The sequence below is a fragment of the Sinohyriopsis cumingii genome, chromosome 17 (genome assembly GCF_028554795.1).
Source record: "Sinohyriopsis cumingii isolate HCF-2022 chromosome 17, ASM2855479v2, whole genome shotgun sequence".
Lineage (NCBI taxonomy): Eukaryota > Metazoa > Mollusca > Bivalvia > Unionida > Unionidae > Sinohyriopsis > Sinohyriopsis cumingii.
The window spans coordinates 71,804,380-71,830,119 of record NC_142977.1 but is presented as its reverse complement, the minus strand read 5'-3'; the positions used below and the strand labels follow the sequence as shown (position 1 = coordinate 71,830,119).

The window sequence follows — 25,740 nt, the reverse complement described above, 5'->3', positions numbered from 1 at the left end:
TGGAAATTTGGTCGAGGTATGTGAAACATTAGATGATGGAGAACTGACATTATCATTCAGGAAAGGAAAACCAACTAATTGAGATGGATAGTTTAATAGCACAATATGTTCCACTGAAAGGATGAAGTTTCAGATTCTTACCTTTTGTCTTTAGACAACTGATTAATGATAAGATATCCTGAACTTCTCTAGTATATACACCAAAACAGACTCGCACAAATCTATCATACAGCCTTCTTCACATATATATTTACCTTTTACTCAGGCCTTGGGCCAGAACTTTATGCACTACAAATATGTTCATGTTAAACAAGAACATACAAATATGAGACATTATTGAGCAAAATATGACAAACAATGCATCAATTGGAAAATCCATTTCAGAGATCAGGACTGAACTTCAGTGCCGAGCATGTAATACTTTATATGTATTAAAATAACAGGTAAATGAAAATGGTACTAATCATCCTATAAAATTTTCAGAACCTTCAAAATATTCATTAAAGTTCATAATCTTGTATATATCATGCTAAATAAAACAAAATTTTAATAGTCACAACATGGCTTTACACACTCGTGTAAAATAGAATCTAAAAAAAAATTAGTAAGAAAGTTGATATAAATGACAAGTGTCAAATCTTAGAGAATTAGGAGACAATCAATTTCATGGCATAATAATTTTCATGGATTTCATTTAAGCTACAATACATGAATATAAAGATCCAATAAACAACAAGGCACTTCCTCAATCTATGAATTAAAGCAGCAACAAAAATGTCATTTACATGTTACAAGATCTGATAGTAGCAGGCATACATGTTACAAGATATAGTAACATGCATTCAAGTAACAGGTATACAAGTTACAAGATTACAGTAACAGGTATACATGGTACAATATCTGACAGTACCAGGTATACAAAAAATTACAAGATGACACTAACAGGCATACAAGTAGCAAGATGTATGATATTAACAAGTATACAAGTTAAAAGATGACAGTAACAGACATACAAGTTCTGACAGTAACAGGTATACAAATTACAAGATGATAGCAACAGGTATACAATTTACAAGATATATGATAGTAACAAGTGTACAAGTAACAAGATGTGTATGATGGTAAAAGGTATCAAACTTCCAATTTTAAGATGCTGCCAGGATTTTATCTAATGGGGGAGCTCCCCTCTTGTCACCAGAATAAGTGGGGATAGTTAATAAAGACTGGAGGAGGAAACAGCCATAGTTAAATATCTACCTAACACTTAAATATCCATTTCCCTTTCTTCCTCCTCCACTCTGTTACAGCCTGGCTGATATAAAAATCCTTTAAAGATGTCACATCTTTCTGTATAAGCATAAATCTGTTGATTTGTCAGTTTGATCTGTTCCTTATCTCTCACAGTCTGCTGTCTAAAAGAGCATATACATAGTTAGCTTAGCTAGTTTGAAGACGTTGAGAATCTGTTCTTGATGGCTGTTATGTACAATCTTCCAGAGTTCACAGGTATTATCTTTTTGGATACTTCAGAATCTGCTCCAAAATAAAGTTTCCACTAATATAAGCTCTGCCAACATTTACTTTCCTAAATCAGTGCTTTACTGACTACTATGCCCAATTTCTCATTTTTTATAATACTGTATTAGGGTTTTAAGTCCATCAGTGCCAGAGTCCTCTTGTTCAGGCAGGTATTTTGATCAAATAAATATCTTTACTTCTTCATTTCCTATTTTGATTTTTATTTATTAAATTTATCATAACTCTAATCGGGCTACATAGGTCTGAAGCACAAGCACCTGCTGGGCTAAACTGTTTAAGCAAAGACACGAAAATTGCAATCTACTTTTAAATTCTTTGTATTTTGACTAAGCTTATTATTCTGCCTTTTATGTATTTATTTCAAAATACTAATAAATGTGGGGCATGCCTTCAATTTTTGTCATAAAATAAGTAATACTAACATCATTTTCTGGCTCAGAATCACTCACTGTTTTCTCCATCAACAGCTTCCCAGTTCCCATAGTCCGATATACTTAATAACTTTCAAAACTCATTGTCATCATCACTATTATCAGCAAGTATTTGCCAAATAAAATCATCAGCTGAGGACGAAACAATCTGGGAATTATCCATTTTGGGTTTTCTAGATAGCTTGTATTTCAAACATGCATTTGTACAACTTCCTTGATGCAAGGTTCAAACTATGACAATGTTTGTTCCAGGATCCAATGTGCCCATCATTTAGTTTAACAACCATTCATGCCAAGCTGAAGAACCCAGATGTGTAAATAGTTACATACCTGAAAAAAAAAAAAACAGACAACCAATACTTCCAGTTACATACCTGAAAAAAGACAGACAACCAACACTTCCAGTTCCATACCTGAAAAAAGACAGACAACCAATACTTCCAGTCAGGTGACTTATGTCACAACAAGCACTTTAACGATCAACAGTTAAATAAAAAATTTATACCATGTGGAGTACATGTGTGTGTCAATAAACTAATTTGAGGGAGTTCTCACACATCACTGCTCTCCAAACGTGCAAATTCATAAAAATTTTGCTCGATTCAAGCAAATACCCTGGCAGCATCTCTGCAAGATGACAGTAACAGGCATACAAGCTATAAGATCTATGATGGTAAAAGGCATTCAAGTTATGAGATAGATTATGGTAACAGGCATACAAATTACAAGATGTATGATATATATATATATTATGGTAACAGGCATACAAATTACAAGATGTATCATATATAGATTATGGTAACAGGCATAAAAACTACAAGATGTATGATAATAACACAAATACAAGTTACAAGATGTATCATGGTAATACACATACAAGTTATAAGGTGTATATTAGTAACAGGCATACAAGTTACATGAAACAAATTACATGTAAAAAATAAACAAACATACTCAAAGCATTCCTGTTTGCAATACAGTTAGTGGACAAAATACCCCATGGTTAGAATACAGATACATAAAGTACCCCATGGTTACAATATAGGTACACAAATAACTCCATGGTTACAATACAGGCAGAACAGATGACTAGTCATAACAATTACAGCAATACCATCTACTTGGAAAGCACTTATAAAATACTACTATACTACTCATATAATACCAATACAATACTCATATGATATTGATATTTCCTTGCATGCACTCATATTGTATTTTCCAGCCAATAAGTTGATGCAGATTTTAATTAGAATTAGCAAATTTTCCATCCTTTATCCACAGAGTATAAGGCTAAATCAATAGCACAGTTTTGTCTTTTTCACTTTGTTCCATGCAGCATCGCAAATGTTATCTTATCTGTAACTCTGTAACCTTTCAGGAAAGGATCATAAAATGTAGCTAAAAGTACCTAATTTGTTTCACACAAAGTATTTTAAATGTTTTACTGACTAGAAAATGTATTGAGTTACAGATAGGATAAAATTTGTGATGCTGTGTGGAATTAAACTATAGTAACTTCCAGTTTCAGTTTTATTAAAGGTATCAAAGGTATCACTGTATGCTATCTCAAATTACTAGCAATAAGGAAATTGCATCATTAATGCCAAAATGCCATTCCCCAAGTTCGTTTTTGAAGAGAGATACAGAGAGAGAGAGCAATATGTATTCCACTGTACTTTTCTTCTTGCATTTCATGACTAAAATAAAATATCATTGCCCAATATGAGAAAAAAGAGAGAGAGACAGAGAGAGAGATTTCAGCTCTTCCTACTTTATTTTGTTGCTTTTTTATACTTTACTGCCCGTGTTTAGCTGAAGATTTTATCAAAGAAAGATTTATATATTAAACAGTATGTGATGTGATGTGATTTTGATTTTTAACGTAGCTTTAACAATTTTTCAGTCATATCGCTACAATGTCTGCAATGTGGCAGTTTATAGTGATGTCTAGCACTGGGGCATCATGCCGCAGACATGTAGCATGATGTCCCACCCAGTCACATTATTCTGACACCAGGCCAACCAGTCCTAAAACTAACCTCTTAATGCTGAGTGCCAAGCGAGGCAGCTGTTAGTACCATTTTTGTAAGTCTTTGGTATGACTCGGCCGGGGATCGAACCCACGACCTCTCGCATAATTAAACAGTAAATATAAACTATAAAAATACATACCATAGTCTATCGGCAAGTTCAAAAGTTATCACTGGTTGAGAAATTTACATGAGTAACCAGTATTTCCTTTCATTATATGGCACCATTTTGATAATACCCTATGGGTAGCCTCATTTCCCTATTGGTTGCCTCACTTATCTGATCAGGTCTGATAATTTTGACCTCAAACAAGTGTTAGCATGGTAAACTTGACTACAGCTTTTAATTAGCAAGCAAATACCGCTACAAAGCCATGTTCTTGGACAACGGAAGTGGTATCTAAAACTAAAAGAAATTGCATACCCAGTGGTATTAATTGATAATGAAATATAGTACTGCACTTGTACATAAGTAAGATCACAGTCATCAGGGAGAACCATACATATTATAATCGTCAAGACACTTCTCTCTCTCTTACTCTTAATTTTTATTTGAAGAAAAATGTGATGGAATATCTATCTATCTTCTAACTTGTCAATTCTAATACACATATATGTAATCAAATTCAAACATCTATTACTAGTAAATGCTGCTTTAGTGCAATTACATCTGATGTATAATAATTTTTAATACTGATGATCATGTAATTGTTTAAAATCTTCTTAATGTGGGGTCCTATATTTTTTCATCCATGATCTCTTCCCCAAAATGAAATATTTTTTACACAACATTGTTTGTTCTTATTGGAGAACTTTTTCCATATAAAAAATTACATATATGTTAAAACGATTAGGATGACAATTCATATACAATCTGATTTTGATGAAGCTAACATTGTCTGGTCAAAATCGTCTTATAGGCCGCAAATATGATAACACTAATATTTACTTGCATGCAGTCATAAAATATTACACAGACACACACACATCTTGTTTCCTCACAGATGTAACTATTTCAACAATCATTCTCTCTACGAAAGTAAACTGATCTTTTTGGATAAGATAATAATGTTCCTGGCAAAGTCTTTGTTACAACTCTTTGTAAAAAAACAAGTAGGAATAAAGCAGGGCTAAGTTTGTAAAAACAAGGGGGCATGAAGCAGGGCTAAGGCTGTAAAAAGCAAGTGGAGATGAAGCAGTGCTAATTTTGTAAAAACAAGTAAGGATTAAGTAAGACTAAGATTGTAAAACCAAATAGGGACAAAGCAGGGCTAATTTTATAAAACCAAATAGGGACAAAGCAGGGCTAATTTTATAAAAACAAATAGGGACAAAGCAGGGCTAATTTTATAAAAACAAATAGGGAAATATTTTATAAGGGCTGTTCGAATGAAACATGCACTGGATCCAGGGAAAGCACTTTCAATGGGAAGATGTCATCCACAAATGCAATATAGTATTTTCTATCATTTTCATATAAATTCTTTAAGCAAATCAGAGTACTCTGGCATATATTTTCCACAAAAATGTACCTGGTATATGCTTGTGTAAATGGAATAGCCCTAAACTAAATACTACGGAAAGTACGTAAATTACTGGAAACACTGAACCTTTACTTGAATCTCCTTTATAAACATGAAAAAAGATTGCTCAGACTTGCACAGAAATGTTCTCTGTAGTCCAAAATACTTTTATTTTCTTAAGTACCCAACTCCCCATCACAGAGACCTTAGTGACTAACAGTCACAAACAGCTTCAAGGGACATTAGTGGTATTTAACTGAGTTACTCTTTTTAAATAAAGACATTATTAATTATTATTATTGTTATTATTATTATTACTATTATTATTATTATTATCTAAATTCATTCTGCTGAAGTGTGGCTTTCAACATATAAATGAAAACAGTAGCGATGGTAAGCATGGTCATTTTGGAAAAAGTAGAGGTATAAGGAAGTCTGACAAAAACTAGAACCACTGGAAAGACTGTTACGGACCAGAGAAATTTCACTTGCACACAGAGGCCAAGGGCAAGAGAATCACTTACTCCAAATAAAATCTACTTGCCTTTAAACGTTTTAATGCACTAACTAAAATTACCACCCCCATATGGCACGTAGCTACTGGAGGAAGAGGGGCCCTTGAAAGATAAGTCACATGCATGCCATAGAAATTCTGAAACTAAAAACTCATTATATAAATAAAACCATGGCACAATTTCCTTTATCATCTCCAACAATTAAACTAAACATGTCATTTTGCATGCTTTGTGTTGTCTTCAAGGCTCCTGAATTAGCATCTTGAATTTTCAAGGTGTTCAGATGAGGACTGCCTAATTCCATCATCAGTTTCTGCATCTACTGAATGTCCAGAACAGCAAAGTCATCACATAATTGAAATCTGAGAACATTCCTCTTTATCTTCTCCAAAATTAAACTTTCATTTCTTATGCTTCGTGTTGTCTTCAAGACTTCCAGGATTAATGACAGGAAACCTTCATGCACTCCAGATGCTGACTGCTTTATTTCCCTAAGCAGCTTCTCTGCCTGTAAGACTGATCCACCAGCTATTTCAATGTAATCCTAAAAATACAGAACAGATCTTTCTGAAGAAAAAAAACAAACAACTGATAATCAATTTATAATTTATGCTCATTTACTGGAAATTTGCTCAGTTTCTCATAATTTTACTTGCTGAAATCATTTTATGGCTGTTCCATCAAATAAGTACCATCAGTAACTGCTTGACTTATAGGAGGATTTGAATTGAGTTCTGCCTCAATGGAATCACATTCAACACAAAGAGTTTGATGTTTTATCCACTATGGTTCATTTTGATTCTTTTTTTAAAATTTTTATTGTAGATTAAATTACTCTGCATGGGAACAATGAGCTACATAACTATTGTATAATGTATACCTCACACGAATTCCAAAATAAATGCATTATGGGTACGACCCAGTATATTTTCCTCTGACTGGGCATGGTCAATCACCAATTGTGCAAATGTCAATCACTAACTGGTGCTATCAAGCATACATATTATGATTGGTTTAAATGTAAATTTTTTCAAGATATGTTGTTGCTGTTGTGGGGTTTAACGCCATATTTCAGCACACGATAGGCTATACATGGCGGCCAGTATTAATGGTGGAGGAAGAACCTGGGAATACCCTGGGAAGAACCACCGACCCATGAGAAGCTACTGGCAAGCTTTCTCACATACCCACATTAGCCGAATCCTAGACTTGAACCCACGCAGACAGAGGTGAGATGGCAGTGATCCATAACGGAGAGCGCTTCAGACCACTTGGTTCATGATATGTACCAAGTATCAATGAATTCATCTACCTGCAAAAAATGTTGCAGTCAAAAGATTCTGTCACACGCAACATCCAGGTATTAACTTTCCATACATGCCAAGTTTTCTGGAACCAAATCAGGGAGATTTGTGTTCAAAATTAGGGAGATTGGGTCCAAATCAGGGAGATTAGTGTAATGACTATTTTTCTCATAAGTTTAAGTGCGAAAGTGCAGATCGTACCACAACAAAGTAAAATAACTATAATGAATAATAGTTACTGAACTTTATTAATTTTGTTATATGTTATTTTCTTAATAAAAATAATTTAGAAGTCTTCACAAGAATCACTGTGGTTAAAAAAAATAATGACACACTGGAACCTCAAACACTCAAACAAACTTAGTTTTTTTTCAACATATGTTGATTGTCTTTCAGTCTTGTAGAGAAGCTCCTTTTGCAGCGATACACAAATCATTTGAAGGTCTGAGCTCAAAACAGTCACACTTTACAAGATATTAGTGACGGCACAGTTTTTCCACATAAATTTCCATGGTGGTCTGTCTGAATCTTTCTCAACATGCTGAAACAGTGCTCAGGGTCTGCATTACTGTGTGGCAAGCTGAGTGCTGCCATAGAGAGCTTCACTAGATTTGGGAATCTGGGTTTCTTCAAGGGTGTGGAAACTCTGCTCATGTCTACCCAGAAGACATCCAACGGTGTTTCTCCCTGAGTGAAACTGCGCAGTTCTGAGGCTGGGGAGAGCTGGAAGTCCCTGAACTCATCTTCAAGTTGACACTGTTTGCCAGTTGCTGTAACCAGTCTGTCACTCAGCTGAAGAACAGCTTCTACTGAAATCTCCAATCTCCTCTCAGGATTCAGGTAACCAAGGGCCTTCAGGGTCTGGTCATTAAATGGAAACTTGGCTAACATCTTTGCTGTAACTTCCTCATAGAAGGACCTGACACTCCTAAAGGAGCTCAGCTGGGTTGGAGAAATGTCATCTGTGTTGTGAATGAAACGTCTGGCTTCCATACCCACTGCTAACAAAGAGTTGTCATGCTGGTTTTCTGGTGACATAATGTTGACCTCCGTAATGCTGGCTGATGCAGTGATAACACTTGTCTTCACAAACTTTCCCATGAATTTCCATAGAATTTGTTCCATCTCCACATGGAGGTATCCCACCATAGCATCACCAGCCTGGAACATGGTGTTAAAGTCATTCAGTGGTTCCATGAAGTATAGAAGAAAGTGGTATGCCAGTTTCATCTCTGGGTTTTAAAGGTTCTCCACAGATCTGTTCACTCTACTCCCTGTCTTCTCAGAATCTTCATAGCCTTGGAAATATGATTGAAGAACTGGCCACAGTTGAAGGAAGCGTGCAATGCATTTCTGGAGTGACAACCACCTTGTGATACAATGCTTGACCAGTTTGTACTCCTCAGTGTTGGTAAACTCTAGGAATTCTTTATACACCTCTCTATGCTTGGAACTATAAGTGAAGTGATAGTAGGTGTCGACCAGAAGTTCTTCAACTGGGACAGCTAATTTCTTCAAACCATACTGTGTACAGGTACTGGCCAACTGGCAGATACAGCCAAGGTCAATTATATTTGGTTGCTGTTCACGAACTCTGGAATTTTTCTTTCCAATCATTACATTTGCATTGTCACTACTAAACCCTACCAGGTTCTTCCATGGAATCTGTGTGTTTCTTACGACTTCTTGAAGACAGTTGAAAAGGTTTTCACCAATTCCAATATTGCAAATGGGCATAGCCAGGAATTTGGTTGTCACTCTGTGAATGTCACTGTCAAACACCCTTACAAGAATTGCTACACACTTTCATCACCACTGTCATTAGACTCATCTATCATCACTGAGAAAGGGTTTTCCTTGCATAGTAAAGTTACTTGATTGTCATACGATGGACCCAGTGCATTGTTAACAATGTTTGTTACCTTAGTTCTTTTGCAGTGAAATTTCTGAGCAATTTTCGAGTCAGGAAACATAACCTTACACAGCTCACTAAAATGATCAGCAACCAAGAATGGTAAATTATGCTCTGCCACAAAGTTAGCAAACAGAACCTCTGCTTTAGTGACGTTGTCTACTGATGTTGGTGCAAACATTTGTGTTACTTTAGGCACATTATGTGATGATTTCTTGTTTGCAATGTGCTGCATACTTTTCAAGTGCCTTGTAAGATCATTTTTTTCCAACTAGAAATGTTTAAATGTGTGTTGCAAGCTGTGCAGTACGCAAAGCTTTCTCCCTTTTCACTACGCTTCACACATTTAAATTCGCCTATCCAAGCACTGTTGAACTTGCAAACATATTTCTTTTTTTTTGAAGGCATATTTTCCATCGAATCCATTAGCGGACATTTAGACATGGCACCAGAATTTTTGAAATAACCCTGGAAGTAGTTGTAGGAATATACATCGATTATTATGTGTTTGGTAATTTGCCTCCGGCGTAGCACACTACGTACTGTAAAACAGGAAAGGCCGATGATATTCCGATTTTGATGTGGCTCCTTCCACTGCCATATTGCTCCATGTGAACAAAAGTAGTTCAGAACATAGTTCTCAATGGGAACGAATTACATCCGAGCTTTATTTCTCGAATTGACGGAAAAGGCAAAAAATATTCCGATTGTAATAACTTAATTGACGGATTACTGTAGTCGTGAACAGTGTATTAAATGTTGTTTTAGCTAGAAATACCTATGCTTGGCAGTTTTTTTATTTCCGGGAGATCTTTTTGGCAAATCGGTAGATCAAAAGATGGGGTCGAAAATCAGAAGACTCCCGGACAATTCGGGAGACTTGGCATGTATGACTTTCAAAAGTAAAACAAGGGCAGTAACTATTTCTTTACAAAAGTAAACCAATGGCAATAATTCTTTCTTAACACAGTATCGTAATGGTTAGTCAAAATATGAATCTTTAACTCATCCACCTATGACCATTCAGTTTCACAACAATCGATCATACACTGTTACAATAGTTGCATTCCTAAAATCCAGCTGCAGGTCTAAAAACAGGCAATAATTCTTATAAACAAATAGCATAGTGATTTGCCTTTATGCACATTTTCAGATAAAGTGAATACTGGTAATATGTACCATAATTCTGCAAAAACTGGGATACTAAATGTGTTCATGAGATTGTATCATACACTACATGTAGCTGTTGGTTAAAAAGAGCAAACTAAATCACAACTTTAACAAAATTGAGGATTCACAGTGAACCTAACAACTTGCCTACCTCCTACAGCAGAACAGAGCAACTCGATAACTGCCTGTGTTCGTTGCTCGACAAAAATGCCCCAGCCACCAAATGCAGAGTATCAATTCATAAATGTTTTCAATGGTATAGCAGTGTTAGGGACCAGCTTTGCACTGCTAAAAGAGACCGCCGTAAAGCTGAGAGGCTTTGGCTTTCCAAAAGACTCACTATTCATAAGCTAATCTAAAAAACGTCACATAGTCCATGCAGCAAAATCAGCCCACTACTGATCTGACAATTAAAGTGTATTCTGGGCTGATCCTAGCATTAAGGTTTATTCTGTCTGATTCCACCATTATAGTGTATTCTGGCTGATCCTGGCATTACAGTGTATTCCGGGCTGATCCTAGCATTAGTGTATGCTGGCTGATCCTAGCATTAATGTGTATTCTGGGCTGATCCTAACATTATAGTGTATTCTGGGCTAATCCTAACATTACAGTGTATTCTGGTTGATGCCAGCATTAAAGTGTATTCTGGGCTGATCCAAGCATTACAGTGTATTCTGGCTGATTCCAGCATTACAGTGTAATCTGGGCCGATCCCAGCATAAGTATACTGTGCTAGGCTAATCCCAGTCTTACAACATATTCTGGGCTGATCTGAGCTCAAGTAAACTCTTTGCCAGGCTGATCCCAACATTAAAGGAGACCAGAAACCAATGGAAATATAGAATAATAATAAAAGTACTATAGCTGAAAACCTTATTCTGAAGTATCATCTGCGACCGTAATGCCAATATTTAAATATTGGCCTATCTTCTAGGAGCTGAATTTCCGTGACCTCGTATGCAAAATTTCCGCACCTATTCGGTTACTTTCGGGATGTGACGTCATAGTAGCGACTCCAGCAGCCCAAGTGGGAGTTGCCAGAGTAAAAGACAATACCGTTTTGCGTTGCTTACGGGTGTAATAGAACATTAAGAAAAGCCTGTTGACATAAATAAAAAAAAAATCTTTTCCGAAAGATAAAGGCATAATGAAAGAATGGGTACATTATTACAAACGAGTTGATTTCAAAGCAACACCATACAGCACTATGTGATCGTTACATTTCTCAAAGGAATGTTACGAGAGGGATCATGAAAAAATAGCAGCTCAAAGATACGTAAATGCTAGGCCTAGACTAAAAGTTGGCGCTGTTCCAGACATACCTTTGGACATTTTAAATCCTGGGAAAAGTGTTAAATGTGCGAGTTACGAAATAGGCAGAAGGACGAGTAAGTGACCACAAAATGCAACAATCAACAATCAATCCACATATCTTTTATCTAAAAACAGCAGTGCTAAAAAAAAATCTGATAGCCCGACACCCTGGGCTCCTTCTGGTTTTAGTTCCGGCCCATCCTGTATTCAAAGTGAGGTGCCCGTCAGGCTTGTCAAAACAAAAATTGTTTGCCTGAGGAAACTTTGATTTTGCTGGTGAAATGAGTAAATGTATTTTCAAGATGTTGTCATATATGCCTTAAAACGGCACAATCTAAATCAAATCACCACTGTCCAAGGTGAAATTTAGATTTGATTTTAATCAAATGGAAGCTTTGCTAAAAATAATAGTCTAAAGCTGTCGTGTTTCGAGAAAACACAATTTTCAGTAATCTTATAAAAATTAAAAATTTTTAAAAAAATGCATTGTATACATGTAGCATGCGTAAACGGTAATCTGTAATAATTGGAACTGATATAAAACTATTCCTTTTGCAGTTTAAAAAGCAGCGATTAAAAAAAGAGGTAACAGTTTCACATTAACTGTCTGACAATAGAACGGGGAGGGAGGACTATTGACCCCCCCCCCTTGGCCCAATGTGCGACCGCCCATTTGACGTGCCTTTTCTCCCTCTGATACGCCTTATTATTCCCCCATGACAAGCCCCTTTTGCATATTCTGGTCAGTTCTGGCTAAATTGCAAAATAGCTAAAGTTTTGATTTAAGTACGCAAACGATAAAGCCGGTGTGACTAATGAACATAATCCTTATCCTTGCATTGATCTTGTGAAAAGGACTTCCCTTCGGACATACTTCAAAGAAACCATGTTCGACAGTGTGTGTATGCGTAAGCACCAGCAATTGATTACCAAATAGACGATGCCTATTTTGTTGTTACTTACGATGCCATGGACTTCATTTTAACAGTTCAAATCTGCAGTCACAAGTTACCGTACTTGTGGCAACTGTTTTTCTCACGTTTTATGCCCCACCTTATTTCCTTAGGTTTAAGTCTTAATGCATGTAACACTGTTTGCTGAATAAAATATTTATTCAGAATTAGTTATTTAGGCCTACATATACTGCATGGTATATTTTGTTTTATTCCTTGTAACTTAATCATGATAATTAAACTTTTCATATACAGTAGAGGAATGTCAGGTGTTAACTGGCCGAGTTTCTTTGGCGGAAATGGAGATGCGATTTTGTCTGCAGAGAAAATTTCAAAGTGATCATTCATTTAAACTAATTGGTGACAATTTTATTCTTTTAATTTTTTTTAATACTATAGTACTGTTGTAGTTGTTTAAAAAATCTGAAATTTACTTGAATAATGTTTAATCTTCACGTTCTATTTACTGAAGAAGAAAAAAACTGTTGTATGATATTAATTATTTCGTCCAGTGCCGGTTTAGACGTGTGTGCATGTGATTTGAATTTTTAACGTAGCTTTAACAATTTTTTCAGTCATATCGCTACGATGTCTGCAGTGTGGCAGTTTAGAGTGTGGATTGCATACGTTATATTTAAAAATGGTTTGAGTTTGGGTTTTTTTCCTTCTGACAAATGAAAATTGACAGACATAATGTAATAATAGGGACTTCGCTGCGCAAAATTGAGAGATATTACGAGATCGGGAGGTAGATGAGGAAATACCCCCAAAATCGGGATGTTTTTCTCCCGGCTTGAGAGTTGACAGGTATGAACTGTCCGGGCTTGTGGAATTTCATTCAGGGCTTTAGTTTATTCAAGTCACCAGCCCGGGGCCTGTGCCTAACAAATTTCTTTTAGCACTTACCAGTACAGTACATAAACTATTATATCAGACTGCAGATTCAACTTTTGAATGTGCAACCCAAATCTGGTCTCCTGTCTGCCTCGCTCGCCAATGTTTATGTTTGTATTCGAGGACTGGCTAGTATAGCGTCACGGTACCACGTGATCTGTCGTCTCATCAAAACTCGGAAAAACTCGGCAATTTACGGAATCGTGGTATCTTCCACGCAATATAATCACTACCCGCTTACGATATTTAAATTATAAACATTGCAGTCGAATTAAAATCTGTAGAGAATTACATACGTAAAAGGAAAATTTTGATTTCTAGTCTCCTTTAAAGTACCCAGCTCATTGATATATCAATTTATATGTCATCTTGACATAAAGGTTGATTCTACATTTTCTTTGGGATATGGCTGTAAAATGTGTTCATTCTTGCATGAGAAGAGTCATGAATCAAGCCATGCTGCTGCCATGTTGCATGAAATTTTATAAGAGAAAGCAGCTTTAAGTGGATAAATTTTGTTTGTTTTGTTTCAAGTACTAATTTGTTAATTAAAGAGTGCATCAACAGTAAATCTTACCTCATTGATTTTTAAAATTTCTGAATCATAGTTTGCTTGAGAACTTGTGACCATGCTTTTGTTGATATTGTTGAGCTTAACAGGACCATGGGACAGTCTTTTCACATCTTCCCGCACGCATGCTACAAGTTCATGACTACATGACCAAGCCTTTTCAATGCTCTCCAAACTGGGTAGCTCTTCATCCTTGTCTTTTCCATACATTACATGAATGGCTATTAGACGATAGGACTCCTGGCCATAGCTTTTATGGAGTGTCAGCACATCACAAGACAAGTCTCCAGTACCTAGAAGAAGGTAAATTTATAAAAGATTTTTTTTAATACATTTTGTTTTATAACAGCTTCTTTAACTTAAATACAATATGACACTGATTACCTAGACCTCATAAGATATATTGATTTTGTCTCGATAATCATTTATCCATATGACTATCATTATTATAAACAAAACGCTTGATGGAAACACACAGTGTCCATGTTCTGTTAGGATGGATCACATAAAAATGTTGCCATATTCTGCTGTGTACAGTGTACATTTTTTCACCTAATTTTTTTTTTTCAGTCAGGGGAGCATGTTTTATACAAGAACTAAAATAAAGGTTTTTGTCCACATCGAGTTGACAGAAGAATGACGACAGTATAGATGCCTACATGTGTCACATTCACTCCTTGTGAGATATTAAATCTGTTCCCAATGCATTGTAACTAAATTGTTGACCAGTGCTAACCTCATTAAAGAGATAAATAATGCTGACAAACCTTGACGAACACTCTGTTGGCCTAAGTGGTTAGAACATCTGCCTCTGATGCAGGAAGTTTCGGGTTTGAACCCCAGCTGAGTCATACCAAAAACAGAAAAATGGTACTAGCAGCTGCCTCACTTGCCTCTCAACAATTATGAGATTAGTGTCAGGACTGGTTAGCCTGGTGTCAAGATAATGCGACTGGGTAGGACATGATAATACATGTCTGCGGCATGATGCCCCAGTACTAGACATCACTATATGACTGAAAAATTGTTAAAGCTAAGTTAAAAATACATAACACACACAGACACACACACACAAATATGGTACATAATATGTAAGCTATCATCAAAAGCTATATGACAAGTGATTTATCTTAGAAGAACAAAGTACAGTAAAGATTGTTTATAAGATTTCACAGGGGATGGGGATTTTTAGTAAGAACATTACAGTGCACTACCATCAAAAACTATATTAGTAGTGATTTCTCTTACAAAAACTATGTACAGTAAAGATTGTTTGTAACATTTTACACTGGACTGAGATTAACAGAACACTATAATGTGCTATCATCATTAAAAAATATAGGAAAAGTGATTTCTCGTACAAAAACTAGGTGCAGTAAAGTTTATAACATTTCACAGGGAACTGGAATTTTTAGAACTTTACACATGAGAAACATTATGTCCAAATTCATAATTTATTTTAATAAAACGTTTATATACTTGTCCATGTCCATGATGTCAGATATACAAGTCACAAACAATTTATACTGACATGATTTCTGTCAAAACTCATATATAATGGTGATACAATTTTCCAACAACATACAGCTGTATGAATACTGTACATGTTATCTTAAAACCATTTTTAGGGCAAACTTTCCTATCTGGTGAAACATGAACATGACCTTTGTGTGAAACGTCTTTGTTCAGTAACTTAATGACACATTTAATTAATCAACTTAGCCATCAAGAATATTTGCTACAGGAATATTTTAAAATTATTATGTCAAAATAAAGTACAAAATAAAATCATTTCTTTTCATGCTATAATTGCACTGAATTCCTGCAAACTGTGGTTCTAAAGTATTGAATATGAATGAAGCATGGTTATGACACCTTTGTTATCTGGCACCTTTGCAAGACTTGCAATTTATTGATTACGAATGAGTTGTGATTCAAATGGTTCCCCATTGTTTATCTGGCTTCAAAGTGTCTGTTTATGAAAACATTACATTTGAGTTAATTTTCTTAGGCAGACCACAAAATCAAATGCTATAACCAATTAGATGTTGTAACAAAGGAACATGATAACAAAGACTTTAGGAATAAATAGTAAAGAAGGATTTGGCTGGGGAAATTAAACTCAGATGTTCTAACAGAGGAAATGTATCCAGGAATGTAACAAACAAGCTTAACTAACAGGCAGTAAGAAACGTTTTGACATGAAACAAAACAAAATACTATAGATAATGTGTCTATCTCATTAAACATTGTACTTAATGTTGCTGAACAATTAAACCAACAAGCTAACTAATGAACAATTAAATGAACAAGCTAACAACAGAACAATTAAACCAACAAGCTAACTACAGAACAATTAAACCAACAAGCTAACTAATGAACAATTAAACCAACAAGCTAACTACAGAACAATTAAACCAACAAGCTAACAACTGAACAATTAAACCAACAAGCTATCTACAGAACAATTAAACCAACAAGCTAACTACAGAACAATTAAACCAACAAGCTAAATATGGAACAATTAAACCAACAAGCTAACTATGGAACAACTAAACCAACAAGCTAACTACTAAACAATTCAACCAACAAGCTGACTATGGAACAATTAAACCAACAAGATAACTAATGAACAATTAAACCAACAAGCTAAATATGGAGTGATATGTCATAAATATTAGGCACATAACTTTATTCTATTCAAGCTGTTTGGTTATCAAGTAGAAGTGGAAATGGGTCTTGAAAAATATTATCCAATAGGCCATACTGAAATGTGGCAATATCTCTTGCAAAATACTTAAGAAAATGTTGTCAGACTAAAATTATTTAGCTATTTGTGGTGCAAATGTTTGTTTCCCATTAAATCTTGATTTATGTTTTTTTCTTTATGAGTTAAAGAACAGAGCTAAACATTTTATGCATTGGCAGTTATACAAAAAAACAAATGACATATGGATCAAGGTAACACAAATTTCCTCCAACAGGAAGAGGGGTTGGGCTCTAAAGTTTGATGTTAATTTTACCTGATAGTGTATAACTGATGATGTCTTTTCTGAGCTTGTCTATTGTTTCTGGATGAGAGCTTAAGCAATACATATGGGTTGCTTTAGACCCCTTCAGATGGATGGGAATGTGAGACTTGTTTGGATTGTAATATGCAATAAAGAACTTCTTTTCCCCTTGAGCGTTGCTGACTGGTGTCATTGTTCCTGAGTCGCTAGTCTTATCAGCTCTCAAGAGATCAAAATGTCCTTCAATAAAATCTCTCAGGGAAGTATAAGTTACACCATGATCACTGACACAATTATAATGATACTTCACACAAGGCAGTTCAATATTCATGTCTTTTCTGTTTTTCCTTTGTTTTTCACATTCAGCACAGCAGATAATTGTATCAGCTCCTAATTCTTCGCTGTCAATACCTTGAAGGCCTCGACACAAAAAGTTGGTAAAAAGACTGCCTTCAGACTTTACAACAGATTTTTCACTTGTGTCACATGACGACAACTGCATAATGCTGGTCTCTTTCCTCTTGTTTATCGATACGGTATCAACATTTAGTTCATACCTGTCAAAATGTTGTGACCTTGCATGGCAACAATCCAGAATGACAAGGACATGGTCTACACCAAGTTTCTCATGTAGCATCTCCATTATAAACTTTGTTCTGGCCCTTTGGGTCTCATTTTCCATCCCTTTTATTGAGGCTTTTAGAGTCTCTTCTGCATTTCCCAGGTACAGCCCCATTTCCTCAGAACAATGACCACTGAAGTAAAATATGAAGAGAGAATTTGGAAGTATGTCCTTGTCTGGATTCTGATTGTTCTCCTTAAGTGCTTTTTTGATAGTAGAGTTCATATTTTCAAAAGCCTCTCTGATGCTTGCCTCCATGTTTACTTCATGGCCCGGATGTTCTGCTTTCACAATCTTCAAATGTTCAGCACTTAAAGAAAAAACAAAGAATTGTTAGGGCTACATAACTCCATGTAAAATAGGATTATTAATGGCTACTTAACTCCATGTAAATTAAACACAGATCTCAATGATGGTTAGGAAAATAGAAGTTATTTGTAATCTTGTTGTAGATGTTTTAGGTGTTGTCTAATATTGTAAAGTGTTAGAGCTTCTAAAGATTAGTGCTGTTTTAAGTCAACATTATTATTGTTATTATTATTATTATTATTATTATTATTATTATTATTATTATTATATAAATAGGGTTTTGTATGGTGGCAAAGTATTTTTTGATAGGTATGGTATGGGAATAATTATAATTCTTCAATAACTTTTTATTATTTGTCAAGGGCCATAACTCCATTCAAAATGAAGATTACAAGACAAAACCCATAAAAGGCATATCTACATCTATGAAATAATGATGACATCAGAGTGCATACAAATAGGTGCAGCAGTTCTTTAGCTATTTTAATTATAAGCAAATCCTAATTACCAATTCGTATCTAAACTGGATTAGAAATTTAGTCTTAAGACTTGAGAGGTAACATGCTTGTACAACCTGATATAAGACCATCCCATTAATATATATAGCTCTATAGCTCTTAGTATTAGGAAATCTGTCTAAAACAATGATTATATAACGAAATCAAAATCAGATCAGCCAAGCTCAGTCACTCAGATAAATGACTACCTCATTCTTAGGCATAGCTCTAAAATATTTGTTAATAATAATAATAATAATAATAATAATAATGTTGACTTAAAACCACTAATCTTTAAAAGCTCTAACACTTTACAATCTTATAAAACACATAAAACATATTCAACAAGATTACAAAAACACACAACATGAAATTTAAAAACAAAAAAAAAAGAAACTTTGATGATATAAACCTATGTTTCAAAAATTACCAAATTCTGATCAGAAATATGGCCACCATAGTGATATCAAGCAAAATTATTAATGAAAAGACAATCATCAGTAACATTAATTGTAAACCTGCTATTCCCCTAATCCTGGTGATGACCCTGAGCACTGAGGCTAGACCAAATGGCAGTAATTTTTGAGCAGAGGAACAATCAGGATGTGTTAATAAATGTCCTGAAAAGAGATGGAACCTGCCCAGTCTGCGGATATGACAGAATTTCAAAATAATGCTGCAGTTTCCATCCTGAAGGTTTCCACTCGCAAAAGTGTCTTCAGGAGGGAATGTGCTTTCATCCCCCAGTTTTTGGGATAAGAAATATCCAAGAGTAGGATGCTGATGACTGGCTGTTCTCTATGTAAAAAGGTGTGTTAATCTTCTTTAAGTTTATTACTTCTGACTGATGGAAGAGGATAGTTGTCCTGGAGAGAGGTAGGAGTTCTGTGAATTGCAGATGTAAACACTCCACAATAAAAAGGACCCACCAGACATCCATGCTCAATCAGGCTCTGAAAAGGGGGCCAATAGAGCACTTATACAAATGTATTAAATTATGAGGGATGTACTGCAGAAAGATGAGGTTTCGCAAATGACACCCTCATCTTCCATCTCCCCCAGCTCTGACTTAGGAAAGAGGGAGACAGTATACTTCCTGGCTGTGCTGTGATTCTCCAGCTTCTCCATCTTAGGTAGGATTGTTGTGGAGTGGACTTAAGGAATACTGGCTACATTGCTTGCATACCCTTCTTTCGGAAATTAAGCAAATGTAGGTCTAAGTATTGCCCCCAAAAGTCTTTTCAAACTAGAAAGAATATTTGTGTCACCCAATCATAAGGTTTAGGCTACATATCAGAGGGAAGAAAGTGGTTTATTTCATTTATGACCTTGTTGAATGACTATGGTATATTTCCTTTATGACCTTGTTGAACAACTATGGATCTCCTCTTTGAACAACTGATATGCTTGGTATAAGGGGTTTGGAGATCCTAGGAGCAGAAAGTTTACCCTCTCCTCCTGAACATCAACTAATTCATCAGAATCCTCTATAACAGACATGACATTATCATCTTCATGTTCCAATCTTTGCTTGGATACAGGGGTATTAGACCCAGAACAATCCCTCTACATGGAAGACTAGGAAGTAGGGACATAGATGTTCTGTGACTCTTCACAGGGAGCAACTAAACTATCCTTAATTAATGCTTTGTCTGAAAGAAAAGAATTTGTATCATCCCTGCAAGGCCTCTTTGGGGAAGGGTATTAACATTTTCCTTCTGTGATCATCTCTCCTGTTAAGCCCCTAGTATTGACAGACCCTGGACAACAAAAGGGTCATTCATTCACTCATTTACATCAAACACATGTGGTGTGAGTGTCCCAAGCAAAGAGAGGTGAGATGTCAGTGATCTGTAAAGGCCACTGGCTTAGACCACTCAGCCACCTAGGGACCCTCACTGCAGTAAACAACATCAATGAGTATAACCAAAAGTGAAAACATTAAATGGATATAACCAATGGTTAGTGGCTCGTTAGTGAAATACTAAATAAATTATCACTGATCATTAAGGATTAAGGAATAACTTTTCACTAAAATGAAAATCAATTCCCAATGTAGCATGACCATCACTGTAGGTAATTTTCCTCAAGTAAGTATTTTTACTATGTCTGACTTAAGATGACCAAGAAAAGAAAATGAGGAATTTTTACTGCTCATAGGCTGATAATGGCAGGTCAGACTGGGTTGATGCATGTGTTCTAATAATTTCTTTAACACGGGGATGATGCATCTTGTATAGTTGACAGTTTTCAATTGCATGAGTAAAGCTTATCAACAGTGACAGGTAAAGTATTATTGATATTAAGATTTCATCAATGTCTATCCTTAGTGGGTTTTAGCACTACCTTGTTAATAATCTTTTCCAGATGTAAAGATGGATGCACAAACAACATTTTATAATAAAATTACATGAAAAACATCACCATCTGCACACTCAGTGTGATAATTTATTTCAAAGCTGCTTATGTTTTTTTGAGCCAATGTTGGAGTGATTTTGAATTTTTCTAGATTAGTAACACATCCTTAATTGATAGAGGATTTTCATAACCTGTATAATTCTGGAATGCCCTGAAAGTAAGATGCTTATTGGAATGCCCCGAAAGTAGGATGCTTATTGGAATACCCTGAAAGTAGGATGCTTATTGGAATGCCCTGAAAGTAGGATGCTTATTGGAATGCCCTTAAAGTAGGATGCTTATTTGATTCCCTGAAAGTAGGGTACTTATTGGAATGCCCTGAAACTAGTATGCTTATTTCAATGCCCTGAAAGTAGGATGCTTATTGGAATGCCTGAAAGTAGGATGCTTATTGGAATGCCCTGAAAGTAGGATGCTTATTGGAATGCCCTGAAAGTAGGGTGCTTATTTGACTCCCTGAAAGTAGGATGCTTATTGGAATGCCCTGAAAGTAGGATGCTTATTGGAATGCCCTGAAAGTAGGGTGCTTATTGGAATTTCCTGAAAGTAGGATGCTTATTTGAATGCCCTGAATGTAGGATGCTTATTGGAATGCCCTGAAAGTAGGATGCTTATTGGAATTTCCTGAAAGTAGGATGCTTATTTGAATGCCCTGAATGTAGGATGCTTATTGGAATGCCCTTAAAGTAGGATGCTTATTGGAATGCCCTTAAAGTAGGATGCTTATTGGAATGCCCTGGAAGTAGGATGCTTATTGGAATTCCCTGAATGTAGGATGCTTATTGGAATGCCCTGAAAGTAGGGTACTTATTTGATTCCCTGAAAGTAGGATGCTTATTTGAATGCCCTGAAAGTAGGATGCTTATTGGAATGCCTGAAAGTAGGATGTTTATTGGAATGCCCTGAAAGTATGATGCTTATTGGATGCCCTGAAAGTAAGATGCTTATTTGAATGCCTTGAAAGTAGGATGCTTATTGGCAAAATTCTGCTGATCAGTATAAAGATATTTAAAGGTCTTTTTTTTAAGAAATGGCAGCTATCTCTGAAGGTGGATTAGCACCATTAGTACAAATTTGAAAGCCCTTCATACTTGGATACTTTCTGTCAAATTTGGTCAATTCTTTTGCACAGTTTCTGAGAAGTCTCTTACAAGTTTTTCTATATTTAGTTATGATGGACATACCTGATGGCAGACTGGTATAAAGCTGAAAGACCTTCATGACAGGTTACTGTCCAGCAAGTTTGGTTGAAACTGGTTTAGCAGTTTTTGAGAAAAAGGTTAACATAGCATTTGTTGATAAAAGAACATGGATGACAGAAAACACTCAAAGGATGCATGGCCTCATGATTAGGTGTGTCAACAAAACAAATCTATAGATATCAACCCTTTAGAGTCATACCATATATGTCCTAATGATGATGATACCAGGCCATAAGCTCGCTTGGCACTGGCTAATGTAATATGACCAAACTGTGATGACACTAGGTGATAAGCTCACTTGGCACTGGCTAGAATAATGATAACCAAATGATGATGATACAAGGCCATAAGCTCACTTAGCATTGACTAGAATTAATGCTGATAAAAGGCCAAAAGCTCACTTGGCACAGACTAGAATCAATGTTGATACAAGGCCATAAGCTCACTTCGCACTGACTAGAATTAATGCTGTTAAAAGGCCATAAGCTCACTTGGCACTGACTATAATTAATGCTGATACAAGGCCACAAGCTCACTTGGCACTGACTAGAATTAATGCTGATACAAGGCCACAAGCTCACTTGGCACTGATTAGAATTAATGCAGATACAAGGCCATAAGCTCACTTGGCACTGACTAGAATTAATGCTGATACAAGGCCATAAGCTCACTTGGCACTGACTAGAATTAATGCTGATACAAGGCCATAAGCTCACTTGGCACTGACTAGAATTAATGCTGATAAAAGGCCATAAGCTCACTTGGCACTGACTAGAATTAATGCTGAAACAAGGCCAGAAGCTCACTTGGCACTGACTAGAATTAATGCTGATACAAGGCCATAAGCTCACTTGGCACTGACTAGAATTAATGCTGATACAAGGCCATAAGCTCACTTGGCACTGACTAGAATTAATGCTGATAAAAGGCCATAAGCTCACTTGGCACTGACTATAATTAATGCTGAAACAAGGCCAGAAGCTCACTTGGCACTGACTAGAATTAATGCTGATAAAAGGCCATAAGCTCACTTGGCACTGACTAGAATGAATGCTAATACAAGGTCATAAGCTCACTTGGCTCCATCTAGAATAATGATGACCAACTGAAGCTCATAAGCTCACCTTGCCCTGACTAGAATAATAATGGCCAAAAACTAATGATACCAGGCTACAAGCTTCCCTGATGATACCCATATGATCATGCTACTAAGCGATAAACTCACTTGGCACTGGCTAGAATAATGAAGACCAATTGGCAATGATACTTGGCCCTAAGCTTACTTAGCACTGGCTAAAGTAATGATGACCAAATGATGACTATACCAGGCCATAAGCTCACTTGGCATTGGCTTTAATGATGACCAAAATGGTGATGATACTAGGTCATAAGTTCATTTGACCTGGCCAGAATAAAGATAACCAAATGATGTTGATTTTAAGTCATAGGCTGACATGGTGCTGGCTAACATAATGATGACCATAAAATGCTGATACGAGGCCATAAGCTCACCTTGCCCCAACTAGAATAATGATGACCAAATACTGATGATGCTAAGCTACAAGCTCCAATGGCCCTGGCTAAAGTAATGATACCCAAATGATAAGAAATACTAGGCCATAAGCTCACTTGGGCCTGGTTATAAACATGGTGACCAAATGCTCACCATACCAGGCCATAGGCTCACTTAGCCCTGGCTAGAATAATGATGCCCAAATGGTCATGATACTAGGCTATAAGCTCAATTGGCCCTGGTTGGACTATTGATGCCTAAATGATCTTGATTCCAGGCCGTAAGCTCACTTAGCCCTGGTTATAATAATGATGCCCAAATGATCATTATACTAGGCCATAAACTCACTTAGACATGGCTAGAATAATGATGCCAAATTGATCACCATACTAGGCCATAAACTCACTTAGCCATGGCTAGAATAATGATGCCCAAATGATCATGATATCAGGCCATCAGTTCACTCATCCCTGGCCTGAATAACAATGCCCATATGATCATGATACCAGGCCATCAGCTCACTTTGCCCTTTGGAGAATGGGGATTCTTTGTGATTTTGCATCATGCAAAGAAACAAAAATATGACAAAAATATGACAAGCTAAACAGGTTTAAGTTGATGCAAAAATAAATGAATTTACCTAGCTCCCAGTACAAAAGGGTACTTTGCTGTGAGAACTTGTACAACCTTTTCAGCATCTTTTATGAATGTCTGTGCCACAGCTTCTGTGTTTTGGGATTGACCATCACCGTATGAAAACTGCTCCATGCCCGTAACATTATTCCCAGCCACAAATATACCATAAACATGGTCACCTGTCAAAAGGAAAGAAACAAAAGGGAAGAAATTTTTTACAAATGGAAATCTAATGTTTTCAGAAGGATACTGAAGTCAACCTAAAAGCAACAGATCACTCACCTGACTGATATCTACCTAAATGCTAAATGTAAGGGCAGTTAGCCCATCAAACTGCATTAGCTTCATTGTAAGGGCATTTAGCCCATCAAACTGCATTAGCTACACTGAAAGGGCAGTTAGCCCATCAAACTGCATTAGCTTCATTGAAAGGGCAGTTAGCCCATCAAACTGCATTAGCTTTATTGTAAGGGCAGTTAGCCCATCAAACTGCATTAGCTTTATTGTAAGGGCAGTTAGCCCATCAAACTGCATTAGCTACACTGAAAGGGCAGTTAGCCCAACAAACTGCATTAGCTTCATTGTAAGGGCAGTTAGCCCATCAAACTGCATTAGTTTCATTGTAAGGGCAGTTAGCCCATCAAACTGCATTAGTTTCATTGTAAGGGCAGTTAGCCCATCAAACTGCATTAGCTTCATTGTAAGGGCAGTTAGCCCATCAAACTGCATTAGCTTCATTGTAAGGGCAGTTAGCCCATCAAACTGCATTAGCTTCATTGTAAGGGCAGTTAGCCAATCAAACTGCATTAGCTTCATTGTAAGGGCAGTTAGCCAATCAAACTGCATTAGCTTCATTGTAAGGGCAGTTAGCCCATCAAACTGCATTAGCTTTATTGTAAGGGCAGTTAGCCCATCAAACTGCATTAGCTACACTGAAAGGGCAGTTAGCCCAACAAACTGCATTAGCTTCATTGTAAGGGCAGTTAGCCCATCAAACTGCATTAGCTTCATTGTAAGGGCAGTTAGCCAATCAAACTGCATTAGCTTCATTGTAAGGGCAGTTAGCCCATCAAACTGCATTAGCTTCATTGTAAGGGCAGTTAGCCAATCAAACTGCATTAGCTTCATTGTAAGGGCAGTTAGCCCATCAAACTGCATTAGCTTCATTGTAAGGGCAGTTAGCCAATCAAACTGCATTAGCTTCATTGTAAGGGCAGTTAGCCCATCAAACTGCATTAGCTTCATTGTAAGGGCAGTTAGCCAATCAAACTGCATTAGCTTCATTGTAAGGGCAGTTAGCCCATCAAACTGCATTAGCTTCATTGTAAGGGCAGTTAGCCAATCAAACTGCATTAGCTTCATTGTAAGGG

The 25,740-nt window shown here is 36.3% G+C and overlaps 1 protein-coding gene and 1 pseudogene across 2 annotated transcripts in view; both read right to left on the bottom strand.

Moving 5' to 3' along the window:
* Positions 1 to 75: 75 nt before the first annotated feature.
* LOC149779216 (uncharacterized) overlaps positions 76 to 25,740 on the bottom strand; it is a 106,819-nt gene continuing 81,154 nt past the window's right edge. Inside the window, exons 14-18 of one of the 2 annotated variants that reach the window (XR_016415589.1) lie at positions 24,375 to 24,549; positions 17,186 to 18,105; positions 14,169 to 14,455; positions 2,384 to 6,585; positions 76 to 2,344 (exon numbers count right to left, since the gene is read on the bottom strand). Coding sequence is in view for 1 of the 2 variants with exons in the window: in XM_089939785.1 (XP_089795911.1) it covers positions 6,361 to 6,585; positions 14,169 to 14,455; positions 17,186 to 18,105; positions 24,375 to 24,549 (1,607 nt within the window). In the remaining variant the exon portion in view is untranslated. Of the gene's footprint in view, positions 6,586 to 14,168; positions 14,456 to 17,185; positions 18,106 to 24,374; positions 24,550 to 25,740 lie in introns of both variants that reach the window. The other variant, XM_089939785.1, reaches the window with a different exon arrangement.
* On the bottom strand, positions 8,585 to 10,895 carry LOC149779217 (uncharacterized; annotated as a pseudogene).